Source organism: Prionailurus viverrinus, chromosome E2, assembly GCF_022837055.1.
Source record: "Prionailurus viverrinus isolate Anna chromosome E2, UM_Priviv_1.0, whole genome shotgun sequence".
Classification (NCBI taxonomy): Eukaryota; Metazoa; Chordata; class Mammalia; order Carnivora; family Felidae; genus Prionailurus; species Prionailurus viverrinus.
Genome location: NC_062575.1, coordinates 45,711,748 through 45,731,134, shown reverse-complemented (window position 1 = coordinate 45,731,134; position 19,387 = coordinate 45,711,748). Strand labels below are relative to the sequence as shown.

At 37.5% G+C, this 19,387-nt stretch overlaps 1 protein-coding gene across 2 annotated transcripts in view; it reads right to left on the bottom strand.

The window, feature by feature from the left end:
- ZNF566 (zinc finger protein 566) overlaps positions 1-18,925 on the bottom strand; it is a 28,947-nt gene extending 10,022 nt beyond the window's left edge. The window contains exons 1-4 of one of the 2 annotated variants that reach the window (XM_047836913.1): positions 18,790-18,925; positions 5,238-5,308; positions 2,443-2,569; positions 2,058-2,156 (exon numbers count right to left, since the gene is read on the bottom strand). In XM_047836913.1, coding sequence (XP_047692869.1) covers positions 2,058-2,156; positions 2,443-2,569; positions 5,238-5,246 — 235 coding nt within the window. In that variant the 5' untranslated portion in view covers positions 5,247-5,308; positions 18,790-18,925. The remainder of the gene's footprint in view (positions 1-2,057; positions 2,157-2,442; positions 2,570-5,237; positions 5,309-18,789) is intronic. The other variant, XM_047836914.1, reaches the window with a different exon arrangement.
- Between the last annotated feature and the right edge of the window lie 462 nt (positions 18,926-19,387).

The following is a 19,387-nucleotide window of genomic DNA, read 5'->3' as shown; positions in this document are numbered from 1 at the left end:
AATGGTTACATGAAAGTTCATTTCATAACTGTTTAAATGTCCACCTGCAGCTTGTTACATTATTTTTAATAATTTCCAATAAAAAGAATGACAATATATTAACTTCTGCTAGGCATATCTATCTCCGTAGGCATAAGTAGACAGACAGATACAAGAAAAAGAAGCTGACATACAAACTAACATAAATCAGAACTTGTTATTGAACAGGCAGATAAAACAAAGATGAAGTAAGCTAAATGATGAAAGGGTGCTAAATTGTGTGTGTGTGTGCGTGTAGGGGGGAGGGAGGTTAATGGATTTGGACTCTTAATTTATACTTTATTGAAAAAGAAACTAAAAATGGATTTAAATGGTATAAAACAAATCGCAGAAAACTAAAAAACAACAAAAATTTATAAAATTCATCACAATAATCATTTAAGGAGCTGACTACAAACACATTACAACATACACATTAAAGACACCAATGCAAATTAAAATTAAAAAGTAAAAGCACCTTCTAGAAATGGGTACATATTTTTATTACATAAAGTCCATAAAATTTGAAAAAATAAGGATAGTAATAGGTAAAAAGGGCAAAATTTAGTAGTGAACAAGTTAAAGAGCACCATTAAGATGAAAATGTCCACTCTCACTAGTACTCACTATAATGACATGAAAACAATCCAGTATACCAAGAAATTGTAAAATTTATTAGAGATGATAATGGCATTAAAATTGTATAAGGGAAAAAAATGTCCATATTTTTTACAACTACAAATTGAGATTATGCAAAGGTGAAATGACGTCAAATCTCCAGTTTATTTGAAAATACTTGACCAACCAGGATAAGATAAAGCACTGGCCTCCTGGCTCCTGCTCCCTGAACACAGCCAATGCACACCTGCTTCAGGGCCCTGGAATGTTTGGCTTCCACCCTCTGTAATGTTCTTCCTTCCACTAACCACATACAATGATTTACTGTTGTACTTCTTCACGTTTCTGTCCAAATGTCACTTCACTGGAAAAGTTAGTCTTACCCCATCATATAAGATAGTATCCTCTACGCTCTTCCTCTACTTTGTTTTTCTTATTAGCACTGTTACATGACCTATATATTCATTTATTTTTATATCTCTCTCAGCACTAGAAGGTAAGCTCCAGGAATAGAGATTTTGCATGTTCTGTTCACTGCTGTAATATCAGTGTTAAGAATAGTGCTAGGCATACAACAGGTACTCAATAAACATATATTGAATGAATCAATGTGCTGTCCTGTTTTAACTCATTCATATCAAGTTTTGTTTATCTTTGCTAGCTTTAAGTTCTCAGTGGAGGTACAGAGCCTTTATTTCCAACATTCTATCTAAAGTTAACGACATGCACACTCATGTATCTATGTGGATATAGTATCTGTGTGGATCAACTTCTCTTCTATATCCTTAGCCCTCATTTTTTCTGAGCTCCCCGTTTTAACCTCTTTTATGATGGTTCTACTTTATAGAAGCTATATATATAGGTGTGTTCTAGTACTCCTATTAAGCTATAAATTCTGAAATTGCTTATTCCTTTTTTTAATCTCTGCAGTACCTCTGAGAGTACCTCACACATTCAAAAATCAGTAAATGTTTGTTCTAAGTATGAATGAATCAATGACTGTATGAGCTACTTCATCTAAAACACCCTAAAGAAAATAAGCCTTTGGCAATGTAAAAAAAAAAAAAAAAAAAAAAAGTCAGGAGACAGTGATGCTTCTTTAAGACTAAATACTAAAGAGGATGAGAAAGTGATAAGAAAATAGATCCAAAATATGGATAGAAAGGAATATCATTAGAAAGCGTGGAGGAGGGCACTGACTGGTTAGAATTGGGCAATTACAAGAGGAAATGGAAAGAAGTATAAGCGAAGAAAAGCAGGTAGAGTGTGTTAAGTAAGAGGAAAAGGTAAGGTCATTTGAAAGTTCATGCTGAAAGGCTTACTTTTGTACAATAGGCCTAAGGGGAGATTCCCAGAGAGCACCTCAAAGGTGCAGTCTCTCCAATGACCAACTGAGTAATTACCTGACGAGCTTCACTTACCTGGCCACTGCTCTCTTGTTAGTTCTCTGTCAACCAACCAGGGCTCCTTCCCCTGCTCCAAAAAGGAGATCACATCTGGTTTAGAAACAGAATGTCCTGCTTATAAAAGAAGTAAGGAGATAAGTTTATGATGAGAATATACCAGTATTCAAATTCAGTCCCTTCATTAAGAAAAGGTCAAAGAAAGGTATATCAGATTTATGAAACAACATAGGACTTGAAACTCCCCCATATCTCAGTGTAGCTTCTTTGTTCTAATACTACAATATTAAAAACATTCTTCTAAGAACAGGATGTAGAAATACCTACTTGAAAGGCAGGTATTTCACATGGGAGAAAATAGAGCTTCTGACGGCAGAATCTGATTATGGACAGACGTCCTTACCCATTGAAACCAGGTGGCTGTAATTCTCCAACATCACATCTCTGTATAAATCTTTCTGATCATCATTCAGGCATTCCCACTCCTCCTGAGAGAAGTCTATGGACACATCACTGAACATCACTGATTCCTGGAACAACAACCATGTATATGACTTGATTAATAAAAAGAAATGTTTTATATTTTTGTTTTTGTTTTGTTTTTGGTGAAGGAAAGAGAGAAGAAAAGAATAAAGGGAGAAGTGAAAAATAGCAAGCATATAGAGTGGGGCTGGATGTTTCGGACGCAAGTGGAGGACTGTAAACAAATAAGCAGGACTGAATCTTGTGTTTCCATGTTTATTCTGTTTCCCCCAGACAAAATTAGGAAGGTACAAAATCCAGCTAAGAGGGGCATCCCAATTAAGTGAAATAGTATATACAAATGGCTAGCATAATCCTTGCCATTCAGTACATATAAGCTTTTTTTCTCTACTTGCCCTACAGTAAGTCACCAACACATGTGAGCCTCTTTCTTTCTCTTCTTTTCCCAAGTAGCTAAGAGTAAAATTTCAGAATAAGGGATAAAGAGAAGACATTAAAACCATCCAGAGGAGAGCAGATTATATAAAAGACATCAAGAATCAGAGAGGCAATGAGGTTCTCAAGAACACTACTAAAAACAAGAAATGGTAAGAATAATTCTTCAATATGCTGATAGAGAAAAGAAATTCTCACCTACATTCCATAACTAAGCTATCATTCTGTTGTGAGGGTTGAAAAAAGACATTTCTAGACATAAAAGGACCTCATAATTTCTTAGGAAAGTACCAGAAGATGTGCTCCACCAAAAAGAAGGAAGTAAACCAGAAAAGAACAAGACGTAGTATTCAAGAAATATGTGAATTAACACAGGAGAACAGTGAAGGAAAATCTCAGGAAAACCACAAAAATGGAAGTCTTGGGAAAACTATGCAGTAGTCTAGAGAGTAACAGGACCAGGTGGGAGCAGGGTGAAAAAGGGAATGGAGATGGCAGTCTCCGTACTCAAAACGAATTAATGTGTTTGATCAGATGGAAAAAATGGACAATGAAGGAAATGGGGGGAAAAAAAGCAATTAACCGCAGGAAAAATGAAAGGCTGTAATAGAATGGAGCTATGAGCTGGCTCATCAGTAAGCAATATTTGCAGTCATGATATTGTGTACACTACTGATTTGACAAAAAAAATTGTAATATGATTAATAACTATCAGAGGAAATGAAGGGTGCGATACAAGAATATACAATGTCCCTTCCACTTTGTAGTAAGTCAAGAGAGTAAAATTGATTCATCAAAAGATAGCAATTAAACCATATTCAAGACAGTTGAGGGCAATCACCTTTTGGGAGTGGGTGATGGGGCAAGATTAGAATAGCACTACTTTACTTGCAAAATGTGTAAAATGACTTTAAAAAATATTTTATCTTAGAAAATTAAATTTGCGTAAAATTCAAGACTGATCCTTTCTCATGTCACACTATTATATAGTAAGAGTTAATTCCTTGTTATAACAATTTATTTTTTAAGAAAAAAAAATTTTTTTAATTTATTTAGGCAATCTCCATACTCAACATGGGGCTTGAACTCACAACCCCAAGATCAAGAGCTCCTCTGACTAAGCCAGCCAGGTGCACCTTAATAAATTCTTTTCATTAGCATATTTTTTTCACTGAATAATATTCTATCACATGGATATAAAACAAGTTTTCTTTTGTTTTCAGATATTGATGTTAAAGTAATTTTTAAATCCCTAATACTGGCCCAATTTTACTTATAACTACCCATTGCTCAACAGTAAATTCCCTTTGTTCCTGAGATATAGGAAGGTGACGGAAAATGATCCAAATTCACACAATGGCATTACTGAAGTCTATTTATTATGGATGATCTGTTAAAATATAGGTGTCAGAGCTTTGTACTATGAGTCATACCCCCAAACCCGAAAGGCTCATACACCAGGAGATCTTCCATGTACTAAGAATGATATCAATCAAAACCATTCCACATATTTTCTTCTTGGAAACCCTAGGTCTGTGATGATCAGGCCTTTTCCCTATGAGGTGCCCCTAATTATTTATCTCCATCTCATCAAATCACTGTCCAAGCAAATTAGATTCATTAACAAATGGGGAACACATTTCTATTCTTTTTGGCAGAAGTCTAAGACAGAAGATCTGAAGGACTTACTAAATGAATTTGTAAACGTTGCTTAAAAGAAGAGGGAACTGGGAAGGACACTGGGTTTTTATGAAGAAATGAGGGTCAGGTTCCTGAATGGACCATGTAAAAATTTTTTTTTTGGAGCCTGGCCTCAATCAGACCATTTTTACATTATGTAATTAACAATCTCTTTGTGAGAACAAACAAGGATTCTTGATGGAATCCATAAGAATTTTCTGAAGGATTTATAATCTGATTAAGACCTCGTCACAGAAACTTGTTAACCAACAACTTGGCTGGCCCTTAACCGTTACCCATAATTTGAGAGTGTAAAAATCTTTAACCAGACCTTGTTTCTTTTTTCCAACAATGGTTATAGAACAAATTCTTTTTTCTATAAATATCTCCACCAAGAGAGAAATTTTTGAATTGACTTATTGAAGATCTTTCTCTTTAGAGCAAGGTTAAGAGAACTTTAGCACAGCTTTTAACTAAACTGTCTGAAAAAGTTTTTGGTTTTTTTTTAAACATCAAAAATATCATGATGAAGAAGGCAAATGTTTACATGTACTAGGGGTAAAAATAACTCTCTTTGAGCAAAAGGAAACAGCATCTCACCTGAGCCATGGCTTTGGTATTTGCAGAAAAAGATCAGTCTTCCTCTGGGATCCTTTTGGAAAAGGGCAGAACTGGGGAAGGCAAAAGAAGCTACATAAGATCCCACTTGCTGCATAGCTCCCAGATGATCATTCCCCTCTGTTCACCCCACACAAATACAAATAAAAAAGGGGTATCAGTGAGAAAAATGGGCAAATCTTTCATTATTCCCTACTCCAGAGACCTCAGGCTTTGAAGTAGGATAGATTTCAGCAATCTAATATGGGCTTGGAGAAAATAGTATACATATATACACATCTACACACAAAGATATAATTTTTTTACACAACTGATTGCATATTATATACACTGTTATACACATTTCTATTTTTACTTAATGTATCTTTAAAAAAAATTTTTTTAACGTTTATTTATTTTTGAGACAGAGCATGAACGGGGGAGGGTCAGAAAGAGAAGGAGACACAGAATCTGAAGCAGGCTCCATCCAGGCTCTGAGCTGTCAGCACAGAGCCCGATGCGGGGCACGAACTCACAGACCATGAGATCATGACCTGCAGATGCTAAACGCTTAACCGCTTAACCGACTGAGCCACCCAGGCACCCCTTTACATAATGTATCTTGAACTGGAACGTAACTTGTACCCACAGAGCTGAAATTCCCTTAGCTACATTGTATTTCATTAAATGGATACACTTTTATTTAACCAATCTGCGGCCCATGACCATTTGGGGCTGTTTCTTGTCTTCTATTACAAACAATGCTGTAATAAATATCCTTGTATAGAGGTGCCTAGGTGGCTCAGTCAGTTTAATGTCTGACTCTTGATTTTGGCTCAGGTCATGATTTGATGGCTCCTGAGTTCCAGCTCCAAGTCTGGCTCTGCACTGATAGTACGGAGCCTGCTTGGGATTCTCTCTCTCCCTCCCTCTCTCTCTGCCCCTCCCCTGCTTGTGCACACACACTCACTCTCTCTCTCTCAAAATAAACTTTAAAAAAATCCTTGCATATATATCATTTTACCTTTATACGAATTCCAAATAACTCCTAAAAGTTGATCATATACATTTTAGTTTGGATATACATTTGTCTAAACAGTTTTTAATGATCTTGTTTTGTACAATCAAGTCCTGTGTCCTGACCAAGAAATAACTGGTTGATGAACCATCCTCTAATCTTGCACAGTTTGAGACGATTTTTGGGATTAATGAATCTTAAGAAAACTGAAACCCAGGAAAGCGAACACAGCAATATTACAAAAACTTTAGGAAGATGATTAATTCGCGTAACAATGGGAAGAAATTAAAAAGTATAGAAATAATGTAGAAATGGACTAAATCCATATCACTGATGCTTTAGAATAGCTTTTAACTGTAAGTGTAGTAATAAAATTTGTAATAATTGTATACATGATATGTGCTTAAGATGTTTAAAATGACCCAAAGAACATTATACTAAAATACTAATAGATGTCTAAATTGTTTAAGAGGAGTAACTTAATTTGAGATCGATGTTGAAATGTTTTATAAAATATGTTCTTTCTGTTTATTAGATATAGGAATATAATAAACTGAGCATTATAAAGGGCAGTGAACATCCCTATGTACAAAACTCCTTGATGATTAAACAATTTATCAATAACTGTATGTAAAAGTGACCACCCAGGACAAAGAACCTTGTTATCAATTATTTAATGGATACATCTACCCCTAGCACTTACTGCATTCCACTAAGGGTGTGTGTGTGTGTGTGTGTGTGTGTGTGTGTGTGTGTGTGTGTTTGTTTATTTATTTATTTATTTATTTATTTATTTATTTATTTATTTATTTATTTCAGGAAATGAAAACCAAGGTAATCCACAAATGTCTCTTCTTTAAAACCTGAAAGCACTCCTTTAATATTTTTATTATTACTATTTATTAAGCTCTTAGTTTGTTTTTCAAATCGACCAACATAATCTATTATGTGCCAGGCACTGTGCTATATACTAAAGAATCAACAGTAATCCAGAAAGACTTGGAAACAACTCCTTCTCCCATACTTCTCACTTTAAAGTCCCCTTTTCTGGTCTCTCCTACTGGTCTTTCCTTGGTTAAAGGGACAATCTCAAGTGCTGCACCTTCCAAGTCAAATGAGCAAGGAAACCCCCCCCCCCTTTTTTTTTAATTTTAGAGACAGAGTACACACACAAAGCAGGGAAGAGGGGCAGAGGAAGAAAGAATCTTAAGTGGGGTCCACACTCAGCATGAGCGGAGTCCAACACTGGGCTCAATTCCATAACCCTGGGATTATGACCTGAGCCACAATCAAGAGTTGGACCTTCAACTGACTGAGCCACCCAGGTGACGTGGTCAGGAAACATTCTTATTTCAATAGCTCCATATTATGTCTGTTACATTCCCAACCCTCTTCATCTTTGCTCCTAGAGTATATCATCTCCAGCTGAATTCTTGCATCTGGGGAATCTGCCCTTTCCTTCTTCTTTTATTTTTTTTAAGTTTATTTATTTATTTTTGAGAGAGAGAGAGAGAGAGAGAGAGAGAGAGAACGTGCGCACAAGCGCAGGAGAGACAGAGAGGAGAGACAGAATCCCAAGCAGGCTCCACGCCTCAGCGCAGATCCCAGTGTGGGGCTCAAACTCACCAACTGTGAGATCATGACCTGAGCTGAAACCAAGAGTTGGACACTCAACCAACTGTGCCACCTAGGCGCCCCTGACCCTTCCTTTTAAAACCAGTAATCTCTGTGGCCAAGACTATAGTATGTTTACAAAATGACCACATGTTGGGTATGGAGCACCGCCAAAAGATACCACTACAGACAAGAGAGCCCTCTGAAATCTACTAAATAAAATTTTTGAGAATTTTGCACTCTTCTAAACAAGCAGTCTTTTAATAAAAATATAATGTTTTAAATTATTTCCAACATTATCCTGAAAATTTCTTGTATACTAAGAATTGTATTTGTTAGTAAAAGAGACCTGAAAAGCACTTTAATTTTTCTGATATAACGAGAAGGCTAGATGTAGGTAGTGGTTGCCCTTGGCCTCCATGGTTGTTTTCGACACAATATCTATCATCCAATTAAAAAATGCTAGATAGGGGCGCCTGGGTGGCTCAGTCGGTTAAGCGTCCAACTTCGGCTCAGGTCATGATCTCACGGTCTGTGAGTTCGAGCCCCGCATCAGGCTCTGTGCTGACAGCTCAGAGCCTGGAGCCTGCTTCAGATTCTGTCTCTCTCTCTCTCTCTCTGACCCTCCCCCATTCATGCTCTGTCTCTCTCTGTCTCAAAAATAAATAAACATTTAAAAAAATTAAAAAAAAATAAAAAATGCTAGGTATGCTCAGAGATAAAGCCAGAAAACAGAACCATGGACAATACAGATATTAGAGTTGGCAAACAATTTAAAATAGCTTTAAAATAGTTTTAAAATGTTAAAAACAACCAAAATATAAGGAAATGGGTAAGATAAAGAAATTAAACAGAACTGAAATCTGTAAAAAAGAACCAAATAGGCAACCTACATCAGTAAATGAGGAAATTAAGAAATTAGGGCACCTGGCTGGCTTAGGCACAAGAACACATGATTCTTGATCTCAGGGCCGTGACTTTGAGCCCCACATTGGATATAGAGATTACCAAATAAATAAATAAACTAAGAAGAAAGAAAGAAAGAAAGAAAGAAAGAAAGAAAGAAAGAAAGAAAGAAAGAAGGAAGGAAGGAAGAAAATTGACAGAATTACTGATCTCAGAGGCACCTGGGTGGCTAAGTCAGTTAAGTGTCCAACTTCAGCTCAGGTCATGATCTCGTGGTTAGTGGGTTGAAGTCCCACATCGGGCTTTGCGCTGACTGCAGGGAGCCTGCTTCATATTCTGTATCCCTCTCTCTCTGCCCCCTCCCCCGCTCTCCAAAACAATTAAACATTAAAAAAATTAAAAAGAAAAAAGAATTAATGAACTGAAAGACAAGTCAAAAACAAACAAAAAAATCCACATGAAGTAGAAAAAAAGAACAGAAAGAACAGAAGTGAGTATAAGACAAAAGGGACACAGTCCAAAGATTTACCATATATGTTAGTGGAGTGTCTGAGGAATAAAAGAGATTGGAGAGTAATAATTGTCTGAACTGATTAACTGATTAAAAGCCTCAACAAGAGTTTCAAGCTCAGCAAACCTGAAGAATAATAAATAAAAAGGAAAACACAGAAAACAAAAAGCAAAACCACAACCCGAGAAAAAAGTTTTGAAAGTACCCAGAATAAAAAATGTTACCAATACCACTGATGAAAATGAGAGGGATAACACAAATGAACAAAATCAAGAATGAAAACGTGAACATCATTATAGATGCCACAGACATTAAAAACATAACACTAATAACTTCATGCTCTTGAATTTGAAAGCTTAGATGAAACAAATTCTTTTAAAAACATGCCAAAATGGACAAAACAGACAAAAAAACCTGAAACATCTGAAGAGGTAAATTGATTCCACAGTTTAAAATCTTCCTATCAAGAAAAGTTCAGGCCCAGATAGCTTCACCAGTGAATTCTTCCAAATTTAAGGAAAACCTTTAATCTTACCCATAGTGAATAGAAAAACACAGGGAATTCTTCTTAATTCATTTTATGAGGCTAATATAAGACTGATATCAAAACAAAGACATAAAATGAAAATTATGGGCCAATATTTCTCATGAACATACATGCAGAAGTTCATTAGCATATCTAACCCAGTGAAATTGTTAAAAAGTTTAATACTCTATGGGCAAGTAAGATTTATTTCAGGAATGATAGGTTGGTTCAAGGTATGAAACTTAAGATAATTTACCACATTGATAATAATAGTAAAAAAAATATCCTCTCGAAAGACACAGAAAATGCAATTGCTAAATTCAGCCCCCATTAATGTAAAAATCTTAACGAATGAGAACTTCCGACTTGATAAATAGCATCTACAGTAGGTGTTCTGTAGATGCTAGATACAAGGACAATATACAAAAAAAAAAAAAAATTGTACTTCTAGCAGTAAACACTGGAAAAAAAAATTAAATACCACTGACAATGTCAAATACCCAGGCACAAATATAATAAAAGATGTGCATTGAAAACTACAACAAATCATTGAGAGAAATTAAAGACCTTAACAAATGTAGACATATACTATATTTATTAATTGGAAGATTCAATATTGATAGGATGTCAATTCTCCCCAAATTAACATATAGATTCACAAACAAAACCCCAGCAAGGATTTTTTATTTTTGGTGAGAATTAACAAGTTGATTCTGACATCCAAGGGCCTTACAACAGCTAAGACAATCTTAAAAAAGAAAAGAAACAAGGTTGGAGAACTAATACTATAGATTTCAAGACAGTGGCATTGATAAAAAATAAAATAAAATAAAATAAAACAGAATTACAGTCCAGAAAGAGGATGACAGTATATATCACCTGATTTATGATAAAAGCCTCTAGCATTTCAGATGTGCAAAGATGGTGTTTTCAATAAATACCATATACAAAAACTAATTCAAGATGGACAACAGACTTAAATATGAAAGCTAAATCTGTAAGAAAACATAGAATATCTGCAGGAACTTGGAAATATAAAGATTTCTTTTCAAGATATGGAAAAAGCACTAATCATAAAAAACAAAGGGCTAAAAACCTGCCAGGAAAATGGGAGAAGACATATACATAGGCATAAGAAAGTACTCAAAAATGATGCCATGTTGAAAGGGCACAGGAGCTAATTTGGAGTTCCTAATGGCCAAATCTGGGACAATTTGAGCAACAAATTATATAACAATAATAATGGATTAAAACTCATAGAACAAAATAAGTATCCATTAGTTAATAAACAAGTAATTGAATAAACACATGAGGAATAATGGACAACTTTTTACAGAATTTAATAAATATAGAAGGAATGATGGAAAGAGAAAACCACCACTAGGCACACACCACAGTAATAGTTGTTACAGATAAGAATTATCAATGGGTGAAAGTATGATGAGAACAGTATTTTTTTAAGTTTATTTATTTAAGTAATCTCTACCCCTAACATGAGGCTCAAACACATGACCCTGAAATCCAGAGTCACATGGTCTTATGACTGAGCCAGCCAGGCACCCCCATGAGAACAGTAGTTTTGCACAGTCTCTAAAACATCTACCCACAAGATACTTATTAACTAAAAAGAGAAAAATAGTTTTACAAGGAAGAAACCTGGCAGATACCATCTCAACCAAGTGATCATAGTTAACATTACCAGTAATGAGATATACTGGTATCATTATATGACACATTGAGAAGAACATAAACACTATTTCTGTGATCTTTTAGCCAAAAATGCATAGTCTAAATTTAACCATGAGGAAAAAGCAGACAAATCCAAATTGAAAGACATCCTACAAGAAAACTGGCCAGTACCCTTCATAAGTATCAAGGTCATGAAAGATGAAAAGAACTAAAGAACTATGTCTGATGGGAATAGACAAGACAACTAAATCAATGAAGTATTTTATATTGGGTCCTGGAACAGAAAAGGGCACTGATAGGACAATTAGCAAAATTTAAGTAAGGTTTGTAAATTAGTCAAAAATCTTATTTCTGTGTAAATTTCCTGATTTTCATCATTGCACCATGGGCACCTGAGTGAAGAATACATAGGAATTCGGGGAGCCTGGGTGGCTCAGGCAGTTAAGCGTCCAACTTCAGCTCAGGTCATGATCTTGCAGTTCGTGGGTTTAAGCTCCACACTGGGCTCCATGCTGACTGTGTGAAGCCTGCTTGGGATTCTTTCTTTCTCTCCATCGCTCTCTGCCCCTCCCCCACTTGCACACTCTCTCTCAAAATAAATAATACAATTAAGGGGATGCCTGGGTGGCTCAGTCAGTTAAGCATAGGACTTTGGCTCAGGTCATGATCTCATGATTTGTGGGTTCAAGCCCTGCATCTGGCTCTGTGCTGACAACTGACAGCCTGGAGCCTGCTTCAGATTCTGAATCTTCCTCACCCGCTGTCCCTCCCAGACTCGCGCGTGCTCGCTCTCTCTCTCAAAAATAAATAAGCATTAAAAAAATTAAAAAATAATAAACTTTAAAAAAGAATATATAGGAATTCTTTAAACTACATTTACAATATGAAAATAAAAAGTTGTCTTTAAATGAAGACAAAAAATTTTTAAGGGCAGTGAGTGAAAAGACCTGAACAGACACTTTAAAAAACAGGGTAACTTCTGGGACGCAGCAGAGGCAGTCATAAGAGGAAAGTATATAGCAATCTAGGCCTTCCTAAAGAAGGTAGAAAGATCCCAGATACACAACCTAACCTTATGCCTTAAAGAGCTGGAAAAAGAACAGGAAATAAAACCCAAAACCAGCAGAAGACAGGAAATAATAAAGATTAGAGCAGAAATTAATGCTATCAAAACCAAAAAAGCAGAACAGATCAATGAAACCAGAAGCTGATTCTTTGAAAGGATTAACAAAATTGATAAACCACTAGCCAGTTTGATCAAAAAGAAAAAGGAAAGGACCCAAAAAAATGAAATCAAGAACGAAAGAGGAGCGATCACAACCAACATAGCAGAAATAAAAACAATAATAAGAGAATACTATGAGCAATTATCTGCCAATAAAATGGGCAACCTGGAAGAAATGGACAAATTCCTAGAAACACATATACTACCAAAACTGAAACAGGAAGAGAGAGAGGCAAACCATAAGAGACTCTTAAAAACTGAGAATAAACTGAGGGTTGATGGGGGGTGGGAGGGAGGGGAAAGTGGGTGATGGGCATTGAGGAGGGCACCTGCTAGGATGAGCACTGGGTGTTGCATGCAAACCAATTTCACAATAAATTTCATATTAAAAAATAATAAATAAAATAAAACCCAAATGCTATAAACTCTGAAAAAAAAAAACCTGAAATAGGAAGAAATAGAAAATTTGAACAGACCCATAACCAGTAAAGAAATCAAATTAGTAATAAAAAACCTCCCAAGAAACAAGAGTCCAGGGCCAGATGGCTTTCCAGGGGAATTCTACCAAACATTTATGGAAGAGTTAACACCTATTCTCTTGAAGCTGTTCGAAAAAACAGAAATGGAAGGAAAACTTCCAAACTCATTCTATGAAGTCAGCATTACCTTGATTCCCAAACTAGACAGAGATCCCACTAAAAAGGAGAACTACAGACCAATTTCCCTGATGAACATGGATGCAAAAATCCTCAACAAGATATTAGCCAACCGGATCCAACAATACATAAAAAAAAAAATTATTCACCGTGACCAAGTGGGATTTATACCTGGGATGCAGGGCTGGCTCAATATCCACAAAACAATTAATGTGATTCATCACATCAATAAAAGAAAGGACAAGAACCATACGATCCTCTCAATAGACGCAGAGAAAGCATTTGACAAAATACAGCATTCTTTCTTGATAAAAACTCTCAAGAGAGTAGGGATAGAAGGATCATACTTCAAGGTTATAAAAGCCATATATGAAAGGCCCAACACTGATACCACCCTCATTGGGGAAAAACTGAGAGCTTTCCTCCTAAGGTCAGGAACAAGACAGGGATGTCCACTCTCGCCACTGTTATTCAACATAGTATTGGAAGTCTTAGCCTCTGCAATCGGACAATACAAAGAAATAAAAGGCATCCAAATCGGCCAGGAGGAGGTCAAACTTTCACTCTTTGCAGATGACATGACACTGTATATGGAAAACCCTAAAGATTCCACCAAAAAACTGCTAGAACTGATTCATGAAGTGAGCAAAGTTGCAGGATATAAAAATCAATATACAGAAATCAGTTGCATTCCTATACACCAACAATGAAGCAAAAGAAATAGAAATCAAGGAATTGATCCCATTTACAGTTGCACCAAAAACCATAAAATACCTAGGAATAAATCTAACCAAAGAGGTGAAAAATCTATACGCTGAAAACTATAGAAAGCTTATGACAGAAATTGAAGAAGACATAAAAAAATGGAAAAAGATTCCATGCTCCTGGATAGGAAGAACAAACATTGTTAAAATGTCAATACTACCCACAGCAATCTACATATTCAATGCAATCCCTATCAAAATAACACCAGCATTCTTCACAGAGCTAGAACAAACAATCCTAAAGTTTGTATGGAACGTGAAAAGACCCCAAACAGCCAAAGCAATCTTGAAAAAGAAAGCCAAAGCAGGAGGCATCACAATCCCGGACTTCAAGCTATACTACAAAGCTGTAATCATCAAGACAGTATGGTACTGGCACAAGAACAGACACTCAGATCAATGGAACTGAATAGAGAACCCAGAAACAGACCTACAAACATATGGCCAACTAATCTTTGACAAAGCAGGAAAGAATATCCAATGGAATAAACACAGTCTCTTCAGCAAGTGGTGCTGGGAAAACTGGACAGCGACATGCCAAAGAATGAACCTGGACCACTTTCTTACACCATACACAAAAATAAACTCAAAATGGATGAAAGACCTCAATGTAAGACAGGAAGCCATCAAATTCCTCAAGGAGAAAGCAGGCAAAACCTCTTTGATCTTGCCCGCAGCAACTTCTTACTCAACACGTCTCCAGAGGCAAGGGAAACAAAAGCAAAAAGAACTACTGGGACCTCATCAAAATAAAAAGCTTCTGCACAGCGAAGGAAACAATCAGCAAAACTAAAAGGTAACCAACAGAATGGGAGAAGATATTTGCAAATGACATATCAGATAAAGGGTTAGTATCCAAAATCTATAATGAACTTGTCAAACTCAACACCCCAAACACAAATAATCCAGTGAAGAAATGGGCAAAAGACACGAATAGACACTTCTCCAAAGAAGACATCCAGATGGCCAACCGACACATGAAAAAATGCTCAACATCACTCATCATCAGGGAAATACAAATCAGAACCACAATGAGATACCATCTTACACCTGTCAGAATGGCTAACATTAACAACTCAGGCAAAAACAGATGTTGATGAGGATGTGGAGAAAGAGGATCTATCTCTTTTGCACTGCCAGTGGGAATGCAAGCTGGTGCAGCCACTCTGGAAAACAGTATGGAAGTTCCTAAAAAAGTTAAACATAGAAATACCCTACGACCCTTGGTGCAGCCACTCTGGAAAGCAGTGTAGGGGTTTCTCAGAAAATTAAAAATAGACCTACCCTATGACCCAGCAATAGCACTGCTAGGAATTTACCCAAGGGATACAGGAGTACTGATGCATAGGGGCACTTGTACCCCAATGTTTATAGCAACACTCTCAATAATAGCCAAATTATGGAAAGAGCCTAAATGTCCATCAACTGATGAATGGATAAAGAAACTGTGGTTTATATACACAATGGAGTACTACATGGCAATGACAAAGAACGAAATATGGCCCTTTGTAGCAACGTGGATGGAACTGGAGAGTGTGATGCTAAGTGAAATAAGCCATACAGAGAAAGACAGATACCATATGTTTTCACTCTTATGTGGATCCTGAGAAACTCAACAGAAACCCATGGAGGAGGGGAAAGAAAAAAAAAAAAGAGGTTAGAGTGGGAGAGAACCAAAGCATAAGAGACTCTTAAAAACTGAGAACAAACTGAGGGTTGATGGGCGGTGAAAGGGAGGGGAGGGTGGGTGATGGGTATTGAGGAGGGCACCTTTTGGGGTGAGCACTGGGTGTTGTATGGAAACCAATTTGACAAAAAATTTCGTATATTGAAAAAAATAAAATAAAATAAAATAAAATAAAATAAAATAAAATAAAATAAAATAAAATAAAAAAGAAATACCCTACGACCCAGCAATTGCACTAGTAGGTATTTAACCATGGGATACAGGTGTGCTGTTTCGAAGGGACACATGCACATGGAAAGAGCCCAAATGTCCATCGATGGATGAATGGATAAAGAAGATGTGGTATATATATACAATGGAGTATTACTCAGCAATCAAAAAGAATGAAATCTTGCCATTTGCAACTAAATGGATGGAACTGGAGGGTAAGTGAAATTAGTGAAATTAGAGAAAGACAAAAATCACATGACTTCACTCATATGAGGACTTTAAGAGACAAAACAGATGAACATAAGGGAAGGGAAACAAAATATAAAAACAGGGAGGGGGACAAAACAGAAGAGACTCATAAATATGGAGAACAAACAGAGGGTTACTGGAGGAGGGATGGGCTAAATGGGTAAGGGGCATTAAGGAATCTACTCCTGAAATCATTGTTTCACTGTATGCTAACTAATTTGGATGTAAATTTAAAAAAAAAAAAAAAAACAAAACCCAGGATATACAAGGGGCACCTGGGTGGCTTAGTCAGTAAAGCATCCAACTTCAGCTCAGGTCATGATGTTGTGGTTCCTGAGTTAGAGCCCCAAATCTGGCTTACTGCTGTCAGTGCAGAGCCTGCTTTGGATATTCTGTCTCATCTTTCTGCCTCTTTCCAGCTCATGCTCTCTCTCAAAAATAAACAAGGATTTAAAAACAAAAAATAAATTAAAAAAAAAAAAAAAAACCTTTGGAAAACACACACACACACACACACACACACACACACACACACACACCCCAGAATATCCAAATAGCCAATAAACCTGTGAAAAGATGCTGAATATCATTACCCATCAGGGAAACAAATTAAAACTGCGATGAGGAGTGCCTGGGTGGTTAAGCAACCAACTTTGGTTCAGGTCATGATCTCACAGCTCGTGAGTTTGAGCCCCGCGTGGGGGCTCTGTGCCCTCAGCAAAGAGCCTGCTTGGAATTCTCACTTTCTCCTCTCTCTCTGCCCTTCCCCTACTTGTGCTTTCTCGCTCTCAAAATAAATAACCTTAAAAAAAAAGAAAACTGCGATGAAATTCCACTACATAACCACCAGAATAATTAAAAGACTGGCAATCTCAACAGAGCCAATGTGGAGCAACTCTCATACGTTGCTGGATGGATTGGTACAACCACATGAGAAATTGGTAGAATCTATTAAACAAATGCCCACCATATTATCTAGCAATTCCACTCCTAAATATTTAGCCAAGAGAAAAGCATTTACATGTTCACCAAAAACAGAGAATGTTCATAGCAGCAATACAATCTGTAATGGCCAAAAAATGTAAACTATCAAATGTCCATCAACAGTGTAAGCAATTAATACATTGCAATACATCCCCATGTAATGACAACTAAGTACAACTACAGTGGACAACTTGGACGAATCTCAGACATAATGTGGAAGAAGTCAGGCATAAAAGAACACATGCTATACAATTCCATTCATATGTGAAGTTCAAGAATGGGTAAAATTAATGGCGATAGACTTCTGAACAGTGATTGTGGGAGAAATAACCGGGAAGGGGCATGAGGGAACCTTCTGGGGTGCTGGCCATGTTCTTTATGTTGCTTTAGGAAATTGTGTTACAGCTGTATACTTAGGATTTGTGCACTTTATGCTCTATCTCCTAAAGATGTTTTTTAGAACTTTGAGAATCATGTTTTGGTAGAAATATGGAGCAATGAGAAGTTTCAAATATTGCTGTGCAAGCATAAATGTGCACACCCACTTAGGTAATTATTTTGGTACTACTGAGTAAAGTGTAGGATATCATATGAGCCAGCAATTCCACTGTCAGGTAGAGAAACTCATGCACATGTATCCGCTGTAAAAGAATGCTGTGGCAGCGCTGTGTATAAAGTCGGAAACTAGAAACAATTCAAACACCCATCATTAATTGAAGGGATGAATAACAAGGGTATATTTCAAAGGATGTAATGCAAAGAAAACAAATGAACCACTACTATATTTAATATGACAATTGTCTAAAACATAGTTGTACAAATAAGCAAAATAAAAGACAAAAGACCATAGGATAGCATTTGCAAAAGTTTTAAAACGAGGGAAAACCATAGTATAATATGTAGGTATACAACCTAAGTGAAAAAACCTCATATATTTATCCAGTCACCCAAAACATAATCACACGACCACTACGGGGACAGACAGCTAGCGGTAACCCATAACCAAAGCAACAGGGCCAACACCCTGGGCCTCAACGGTCACATAAGCACAACCACACATTTACCAAGAGGACATTCAGTCACAACCGCACTGACACAGGCACCACACGCCCGCAGATGGTCGCACAGTCACAATCACACTATCCACAGATAAAACCACATAGAATTCACAAGTACCCCCAACTGTACTCTGCAGCACACAGTCACAGAGTCGCACAATCACACGCCCTAACGGGAACAAACACTATTATTACATCTACCGAGTCACAAGCTCCCCACACCTTCACACACAATGCCGCACGTGGTCCCAATCACTCACTCACTCTCTCCCTTTCTCTCTCACACACACAAACACCACCGAGTCACATCCAATCACACCAGAAGAGTCACGAGCTCCCAGACCGTGCTGCACACGGGTAATCACTGGAAGCACACACCACAGGAACAGCTAGTCACAACCACACGGTCATTCACTACATACTACCAGCCAGACACAATCACACAACTTCAATCTTACCTCCTCCGCCGTACAGAGCCGAGCCTCCGGCCCCGCCCTCTCCTAGGGAGCCTCACCCCAGGCCTTCCAAGCTTCCAAAACAGCGGTACCCTCCACAGCGCTGCAACAGTTGTGGGTGCAAACCTGAGGGTACCGCCAGCGCGTGACTTGGAGGCTGAATTCACGCGAGAATCATAACGATGCCGAGGAGTCCTCTGGGAAATGTAGTCAGAAACTTACCTGTGGCAGGCAAGATGGCTCCCGGTCGCCAGAATTTCTGTCAGGGGTTAGCTGAGGCCCTGCTTAAAGGATTGCGCCCCCTCATGGAACCGCGCACCGGAGGCCTCACAAAGGCTGGCACGGCCTTAGGCAGTGGCTTCCAAAAGCTACTCTGACGTGTTTGAAATGGGGTTCCTTCTCCGGCCCACCCTCCTATCCTCAGGAGTTGTACGGACTCAGGAAGAGGAGGGCTAGTTTAATTTCGCACCATTGAGCCTTCTGGGAAATGTAGTTCGGAGCAGGGAGAGCGTTGGATGGACCCTTTGAAATTCGTCTTGATTCTTCACTGCTCGCGCCTGGCTACACCCCAGAGACTTCTTGGGAGGGTCATTGCGCCCAA